Source organism: Solanum verrucosum, unplaced genomic scaffold (assembly GCF_900185275.1).
Source record: "Solanum verrucosum unplaced genomic scaffold, falcon-dt-bn FXZP01000095.1, whole genome shotgun sequence".
Classification (NCBI taxonomy): Eukaryota; Viridiplantae; Streptophyta; class Magnoliopsida; order Solanales; family Solanaceae; genus Solanum; species Solanum verrucosum.
Window position 1 is genome coordinate 503,011 of NW_026020060.1, and position 9,731 is coordinate 512,741.

General features: G+C 29.8%; 1 protein-coding gene across 1 annotated transcript; it reads left to right on the top strand.

Moving 5' to 3' along the window:
• The first annotated feature begins 7,971 nt into the window (after positions 1–7,971).
• Positions 7,972–9,438, top strand: LOC125823360 (uncharacterized). The gene is made up of 3 exons (XM_049502744.1): positions 7,972–8,250; positions 8,311–8,598; positions 9,412–9,438. The coding sequence occupies exons 1-3, from the start codon at positions 7,972–7,974 to the stop codon at positions 9,436–9,438; spliced, it is 594 nt and encodes a 197-aa protein (XP_049358701.1).
• The last annotated feature ends 293 nt before the right edge of the window (positions 9,439–9,731 follow it).

Sequence of the window (9,731 nt, forward strand, 5' to 3'; positions counted from 1 at the left end):
CAAGAAATGTTCCAAAAAACACCTCAAAAATTTTCCGAATTGCACCAATGACATTAGAATATCAAAACAAAAAAATGATCAAAATTTTACTCTTTTCCGTAATTGTCCAAAAAATAACAAAAAAATATTTTTTCCTCGTAAATGTCTAAAATTATAAAAATCAAGAGAGGTACCTACAGACACCTAGAAATTTTTTTGAATTGCACCAATGACCTTGGAATACTGAAATGAAAAAATGATCAAAATTTACACTTTTTGTAACTGTCTGGAAAAACTGTAAAAAAAATTAATTTTTTCTTCGTAAATGTCCAAAAAATATAAAAAATCAAGAGAAGTATCTAAAAAGACCATAAATTTTTTTTGAATTGGACCAATGACCTCATAATATCAAAACGAAAAAAAAGATCAAAATTTTACTCTTTTTTCGTAACAGTCCAAAAAAATTAAATTATTCCTCGTAAATGTCCAAAAAATATAAAATCAAGAAATGTACCTAAAAACACCTCAAAAAAAATTTCGAATTGCACCAATGACCTTAGAATATCGAAAATAAGAAATTATAAAAATTTTACACTTTTTCGTAACTGTTTGAAAAAATAACAAAAATATTAAATTTTTCCTTGTAATTGTCCGAAAAATAAAAATTAAGAAAATTATCCTAAAACACCTCAAAAAATTTCTGAATTGCACCAATGAGCTTAGAATACCGAAACTAAAAAATGATCTAAATTTAACTCTTTTTTGTAACTGTCCAAAAAATAACAAAACAAATTAAATTTTTCCTCGTAAATGTTCAAAAATATAAAAATTAAGAATTGTACCGAAAAACACCTCAAAAAATTTCTGAAATTGCACAAATGACCTTAGAATATAGAAACAAATAAATGATAAAAATTTAACTCTTTTTCGTAACTACCAGAAGAATAACAAAAAATAAAAAAATTCTTCGAAATGTTAGAAAATATAAAAATCAAGACTAGTACCTAAGAACACCAAAAAAAATTCTAATTGCACCAATAACCTTGGAATATCAAAACAAAAAGATGATCAAAAATTTACTCTTTTTCGTTACAGTCGGAAAAATAACAAAAAAGTTAATTTTTTCGTTGTAAATGTTAGAAAAATATAAAAATCAAGAAATGAAACACCTCAAAAAAATTCTGAATTGCACCAATGACCTTAGAATATCGAAACAAAAAAGTGGTCAAACTTTTACTCTTTTTTCGTAACTGTCCGAAAAATAACAAAAAAATTATTTTTTTCCTAGTAAATGTCTGAAAGTATAAAAATCAAGAAATGTACCTAAAAACACCTCAAAAAAATTTCCAATTGCACCAATGACCTTAGAATATTAAACGAAAAAATAATCAAAATTTTATTCTTTTTTGTAACAGTCTGGAAAATATTAGAAAAAAATAAAGTTTTCGAGGTAAATGTCCAAAAAATATAAAAAACAAGAAATGTACCTAAAAATACCTCAAAAAATTTCGCAATTGCACCAATAACCTTAATATATTGAAATAAAAATATGATCAAAATTTTACTCTTTTTAGTAACTGTCTGAAAAATAACAAAAAAATTAAATTTTTCCTCCTATCCGGAAAAATAAAAATCAATAAAAGCATATAAAAACACCCCAAAGAAATTTTAAATTACACCAATGACTTCGAATATCGAAACGAAAAATTATCAAAATTTTACACTTTTTCATAACTGTCGAAAAATGACATAAAATTAATTTTTTCCTCATAAATGTCTGAAGATATAAAAATAAAAAAAGTATCTAAAAACACCTCGAAAAATTTTGAATTGCACCAATGACCTTAGAATATCGAAACGAAAAAATGATCAAAATTTTACACTTTTTTGTAACTCTCCGAAAAATGACATAAAATCAATTTTTTCCTCATAAATGTCCGAAGATATAAAGATAAAAAAAAAGCATCTAAAAACACCTCAAAAAATTTAGAATTGCACCAATGACCTTAGAATATCAAAACAAAAAATGATCAAAATTTTACTATTTTTCATAACTGTCTGAAAAATAACAAAAAAATAAATATTTCCTCGTAAATGTATGAAAATATAAAAATCAAGAAATGTACCTAAAAACACCTCAAAAAGTTTTCGAATGGCATCAATGACCTAAGAATATCAACATACAAAAATGATCAAATTTTTACTGTATTTCGTAACTATCCGAAAAATAACAAAAAATTTAATTTTTTCCTCATAAATGTCTGAAGATATAAGAATTAAGAAATGTACCTAAATACACCACAAAAAAAATTCGAATTACATCAATGACCTTTGAATATCGAAATGAAAAAATGACAAAAAAATTTACACTTTTTTGTAACTGTCTGAAAAATAACAAAAAAACTAATTTATACCCGTAAATGTCTGAAAAACATAAATATCAAGAAATGTACCCAAAAACACCTAAAAAAGTTTCCGAATTTCACCAATGACCTTAGAATATCGAAACAAAAAAATGATTAAAATTTTACTCTTTCTAGTAACTGTCCCAAAAATAACAAAAAAAATAAGTTTTTCTTCATAAATATCCAAAAAATATGAAAATCAAGAAAAGTACTTCAAAACATCACAAAAAATTTCGAATTGCACCAATGACATTAAATATCGAAACAAAAAAATGATCAAAATTTTACTCTTTTGCGTTACTTTCTGAAAAATAACAAAAAAAATTATTTTTTCCTTGTAAATGTCCGAAAATATAAGAATCAAGGAAAGTACATTGAAACACCTCAAAAAAATTCCAAATTGCACATATGATCTTAGAATATTGAAACAAAAAAATTATCAAAATTTAATTATTCATCGTAACTATTCGAAAATAACAACAAAAATTAATTTTTTCCTCGTAAATGTCCAGAAATATAAAAATTTAGAAAACTTTCTAAAAACTCCTGAATTTTTTTTCGAATTTCCCTAATGACATTAATATTTCGAGAAAAAAAATGATCTAAATTTTACTTTTTTTCGTTACTGTCTAAAAAATAAAAAATAAAAAAATTTCCTCATAAATGTCCAAAAATATAAATATCAAGAAATATACTTAGAAACAACTCAAAAAAATTCCCAATTACACCAATGACCTTATAATATCGAAGCAAAAAAATGATCAAAATTTTACACTTTTTCGTAACTCTCTGAAAAAATAACAAGAAAATTAAATTTTTCCTCGTAAATGTCCGAAAATATAAAAATTAAGAATGTACATAAAAACACCTGAATTTTTTTTTAGATTCCACCTATGACCTTAGAATATTGAAACGACAAAATGATCAAAATTCAACTCTTTTTCATGTTTTTAAATTATGTAGTTTTCTTGATTTTTATATTTCGGACATTTACGAGGAAAAAATTAATTTTTTGTTACTTTTTAAGAGAGTTACGAAAAAGATTAAAATTTTGATCATTTTTCATTTTTCTATTATAAAGTCATTGGTGCAATTCGGAAAATTGTTGAGGTGTTTTTAGGTATATTTCTTAAGTTTTATATTTTTTGGACATTTATGAGGAAAAATTAATTTTTTTTGTTATTTTTCGGACAGTTACGTAAAAGAATAAATTTTGATCATTTTTTATTTTACATGCTCTAAGGTCATTGGTGAAAATCGACACTTTGTTGCGGTGTTTTTAAGTAGTTTTCTTGAATTTTATATTTTCCGACAATTACAAGGAAATTTTTTTTTTGTTATTTTTCGGATAGCTACAGAAAAAAGTAAAATTTTGATCATTTGTTTCGTTTCAAATATTCCAAGGTTATTGGTGCAATTTGAAAAAAATTGAGGTTCTTTTTGGTACTTTTCTTGATTTTTATATTATCAGAGATTACGAGGAAAAAATAATTTTTTTATATATTTTTCAGACATTTATGAGGAAAATTTTTTTTTTTTGTTATTTTTTAAACAGTTATGAAAAAGAGTATAATTTTGATCTTTTTTTCGTTTCGATATTCTAAGGTCATTGGTGCAATTTAAAAAAAAATTGAGGTGTTTTTATGTGCTTTTCTTCATTTTTATATTTTCGGACGTTTACGAAGAAAAAATTAATTTATTTTGTTATTTTTTTAGAGATATACGAAAAAGAGTAATATTCTGATAAGCTTTTCATTTCGATATTCGAAGGTCATTGGTGCAATTCAGAAATTTTTTGAGGTGACTTTAGGTACATTTCATGATTTTTTCTCTTTTTTGGACATTTACGATGAAAATTTTAATTGTTTTGTTATTTTTCAGACAGTTACAAAAAAGAGTTTGATAATTTTTTTGTTTCAATATTTTAAGGTCTTTGGTGATTCAGAAATTTTTTGAGGTGTTTGTAGGTACATTTCTTGATTTTTATATTTTTTGAACATTTACGAGGAAAAAATTAATTTTTTTGTTATTTTTCGGGAAGTTATGAAAAAGAGTATAATTTTGTTTATTTTTTCGTTTCGATATGCTAAGGTCATTGGTGCAATTTGAAAATTTTTTGAGGTGTTTTTATGTACTTTTCTTCATTTTTATATTTTTGGACATTTACGAGGAAAAATTTAATTTTTTTTGTTATTTTTCAGAGAGTTACGAAAAAGAGTAAAATTTCGAGCATTTTTTCGTTTTGATATTCTAAGGTCATTGGTGCAATTCGGAAATTTTTTGAGGTGTTTTTAGGTATATTTCTTGATTTTTATATTTTTGGACATTTACAAGGAAATTATTTTTTTTGGTTATTTTTTCAGAGAGTTACGAAAAAGAGTAAAATTTCGATCATTTTTTCCTTTTGATATTCTAAGGTCATTGGTGCAATTCGAAAATTTTTTGAGGTGTTTTTAGTTACATTTCTTGATTTTTATATTTTTTGGACATTTATGAGGAAATTTTTTTTTTTGTTATTTTTCGGACAGTTACGAAATAGTGTAAAATTTTAATCTTTTTTTCGTTTCGATATTCTAAGGTCATTGGTGCTATTCGTAAAATTTTTGAGGTGTTTTTAGGTATTTTTCTCGATTTTTATATTTCCGGACATTTACGAGGAAAAAATTATTTTTTTGGACTTTTACAAAAAAGAGTTTATTTTTATTATTTTTTTCGTTTCGATATTCTAAGGTCATTGGTGCAATTTGAAAATTTTTTGAGGTGTTTTTACGTACATTCTTGATTTTTATATTTTTTGGACTTTTACGAGGAAAAATTTATTTTTTTTGTTATTTTTCAGACAGTTATGAAAAAGTGTAAAATATTTATCATTTTTTCGTTTCAATATTCTAAGGTAATAGGTGCAATTTCGGAAAAAAAATTTGAGGTGTTTTTAGATACTTTTCTTGATGTCTCAAAATCACATAACACTTAGAGGAAATGAGGGTGAAAATGGATATAAACTACCAGTGATGACCACTAAATTTTTGCTAGGCTCTCATTGTCATCCTCCACTAAAGCGGCTCCTTGGCTGCTAAATTGGTGCATGGTGATAGGCAATGAAATGAGAAGTTTTAGATAAGTTTTGAGTGTAAATTTTGCAATTATTGGTCTACTTTTCATGTGTGTAGGGTTGTCAATTCCACTGTTGAACATGATTAGTGAAAAAAGACCAACAAAAATGCTAAAGGAAGAAAATAAGGAAAAAAAAGACATTTATATGTGTTGCATGTCCGTGCACCCAGTAATGCGCCTGCGTGAAACACAAGTCAGACATTTTCTCTCCGCACGCTGGTTGCGCACTCGGGCTCTCGGCAGTACTCCTACGCGGTGGGTTTTTGAAGTTGCGGCCTCTCCGTGCGCCGATCGCGCGCTTGGGCTCCTTGCAGCGCGCCCGCGTGGAATGGAGGTGTCAAATCATTAATGGAAGGGTATTTTTGGAATTTCGTAGGGAACCCTATGCTATATGATGTTGGAGCTTGTCCTAGGACCAGTGGGATCGTGAAAGGAGAAAAAGAAATGCTAAGTTATGAAGAAGAGAAGGGGGAACACACGATACTGTACTCGAATCCAAAATGGAAGTTGAGATTCAAAGTTTGATTGCTATGTCTTCTTTTTCATCTTTGTTCTTAGTAAAATTATTCTCCTCCATGGAGTAGATTCTTAGACGGTATTTGACAAAACATGTTGTATTGATGAATTTGTTGGAATTTTGATTTTCATTTTTATGCTTGAACTTGTTATGGGAATTTGAATTAAATTACAACCTTGTTCATCATTTTATTTAATCAAAAGAGGAATATTTTGGTGAATATTGTTGCATAGTTTTGTTGGATTGAATCAATATATTTTTTCTGAAGTAATCGAAGGAACTTGTTAATAATTATTGATTAAATCTCAAGGAAAAATAGTTGAAGGACGTTACTTCGTTAAGAACGATCATTAACATGTTTTTGCATATTAGAATCACTGGGTTATAATTGGTTTATTCTTTAACTTGAGGTTTACCGGGAAGAGGAATCTAAGGCTTAAGGCTACTCTAATAAGCTATTGAATTCGATAGAATCGATTGAACTTTAGATGTGATAAATGAATGTGGTCAAATCTCAACTATCATTATGCACCTGTTTCGTCTTGTACCCTATCTTTTATTATTGATAATAAACATCATAGTTACCAATTGTTTTTAATTATCATTTATACTATGAAAATGGTTCATAACCACAACCAACTCCTTTCTTTTGATCACCTGAATAATAGTAATCAAGATTTGATTGAATTATTATTTGTACCAATCCTGTGGAGATGATCTTTATACTATCCTATCTTTGACTAGGGAAGCACTAAACTTATAGTGTATTTGTGCTCGTCAAATTTTGGTGCCGCTGCTGGAGATTGGAAAAAAGTAGTTTTCAATAGAGTTTTATGAATTAATTCAGGTTATATTTTGTTTGTTATATTAGTTAATATCTCAAGTTCCTATTATCGCAGGCAACAAGTATTAACCACAACTTTGGTGTATGACACGATCTTTCACAAAAGAAGTTATCGAATACAATCTAGAGTTGGAAAAAACTTTACTCTTTCATAAGAATAAACTTGCAGAAAGGGTTTTAGGGAAGTCTTAAAGGCTTAATACAATAGGTGATATGAATGCCGGTAACATGGGTTTGAATGACCCATTCAATCTTGGTAACCTAAATCAGGTACGTGGATTGATGATGATGTTGAACATCCTGGAGTTGTTAACCAAAGAATCCATCGCCTTCCTACTGAGGTAGAAGACCAAATGGATCAAAATAATGGCAGTGCAGGGAGATTGTTAGAAGACTATGCTAAGAAAAATTACAATGGGATACAGACCAGTGTAAGATGTCCTCCTGTTTCGGCAAATAACTTTGAGATCAAGCAGTGTTCTCCAAGCAGAACAAAATAACTGTGTTTTCAGAGGAAAGTAGAATGAGGATCCAACAAGTCATCTGATGGATTTCGATGAAATCATGAACACTTTTCATTACAATAGAGCATCAGACGATGCTATATACTTTAGGGCATTTCCTTTCTCTTGAAAGATGATGCTAAGATCTAGCTACGAAGTTTACCTTCTAGATCAATCTGCACCTGGGATGAAATGACGACAAAGTTTCTTGATAAGTATTTGTCTCCAACAAAAACAACTAGAATGAGGAAGGAGATCATCAATTTCAGTCAACTAGAATCAAAAACAATGTTTGAAGCATGGGAAATATTCAAGGAATTGTTAAGGAAGTGTTCACATAATGGAATAGAGTCATGGTTGCAGTTGACAAATTTATGGGAAGGGTTATCACCTGCGTCACGGAGAATATTAAATAATGCAGTGGGTGAACCGATTATATAAAACACAGCCGAAGAAGCAAGTAAAAATGTAGTAGGTAAGTCCAACGAAATTCAGAAAGGAAAGGAGAAGTCAGAACTAGAAGTTGATTCTAAATATATGCCTGCATTGCCTTTTCCTCAAGAGATGAAACGAGAGATGCTTGAAAAGTATTTTGGTAAGTTCTTATAGATGCTGAAGCAACTATATGTGAATATTCTTTTCACTGAGGTAATCACTCAGATGCCTGCATATGCTAAATTTTGGAAAGAAATTTTATCCAGCAAGAGAAAATTGGAGGAAATATCAGTAGTCAAGTTGAATGCTCATTGTAGTGCCATCCTTCAAAATAAACTACCTCAGAAATGTGGTGATCTGGGTAGTTTCACTATTCCATGTGTGATAGGGACTACTGGATTTGAGAAATCCTTGTGTGACTCAAGAGCTTCTATAAACCTCTTGCCTTTATCTGTATTCAAAATGTTGTAAGGAGAGCTTGGAATCATGAAATTCATCCCAATGTCCTTGCAGTTGGCAGACCAATCCACCATTATTCCTGAAGGGATAGTTGAAGATGTTCTAGTTAAGGTGGACAATTTTATGTTTCCAGTAAATTTTATCATGGTGGACATGGAAGAAAATAAAGAGGTTCCATTAATTCTTGCTCGACCGTTCCTAGCTTATGGTAGAGCAATATTTGATGTGTATGAAGGGAAACTGATGCTTATAGTTGGAGAGGAAGAGGTAGTATTCAATATGAAGAAGGTGGATGAGCTCACAGTTAACACAACCAAGTCGGATAGAAAAATCATGGAATGGGTGCGTGCGCTTGGCCAAGTCTGCACAATGGACCCAAACACTATTTCCAACACCGACTAAAAAGAGTCAGGGAAGTTTCCTTTACTTTTGCAGTTTCTTTATGCCATGGGGGCATGTCATAGTTTAAGTGTGGGGGTTAAGGAGTTTTAAATAACTAAAAAAATAATTTTTCTTTCTAGGGTAACTTCTTTATTGTACTTCTATGGGTTTCTTGTCTGATTCTTTTACCATAGTTGTTTTGTTTTGAATTAGACTTTTTTAGGATAAGAGTCGTAGCATAATTGTTGAAGACCTGCTAGAGGTAGAAGTTGATTGATTCCTATCTAGAGGTTGTATTGCTTGCTTAATTGAAATTTGTTTGCTTGTTGGCATGTAAAGTTGAGACATTATCAATCATTTAATATTGTGTGGTGAGAAGATCTTGATATGTACTCATGTTTGAAAGAATGTAGAACTTGGCATGGTAATTTTTTGAGGCGAAATTCTAGGACTTTTTGAGGAAGAATATGATTGTAGGCTTTCTTTGATTAACCCACTTTTAGCCTAAATTCATCGAGCATTGATGATATGTATCCCTAGTCAACCAATTTGAGACTTATTATAATCCATTTTCTTTGATTAGTCGATACATCCCTCTAGTCTAATCCCCTATGTGTCACTCTCTTAATTGGAATTATACACGGTGTAGAGAATTGATTTATGGGAACTGATATACCGTGAGTTTACGGTATTTCTAATACATTTCACTTACAAGTTGTGTGTGTCTAGGGCTTTTTTATATTGGTTTTTATGTGTTTTTATCATGTTTTGCAGGAAAGGTGTTCAGACGCGGAAGTATAGAACAGCTGCAAGAAATGCAGAAACAGGGCATTCACGGAGGTGATCTACGGACCGTAGGTCCATTCACGGTCCGTAGGTGATGACCGTAGATCAGCAGGCATGGGATTGAGGACAAATCAGGGAAATCTGACCAAGTGTGGAACCACGGTGTCCATTGACGGTCCGTAGATTGATCTACGGATCGTACTGTTAATCTGTAGAATGATACTGCGAGGGTTCCAGTACCTGATTTTTGAAGATTCTAAGTATGGAGCTACGGAGGGGATTGACGGACCGTAGATCGATCTACGGTC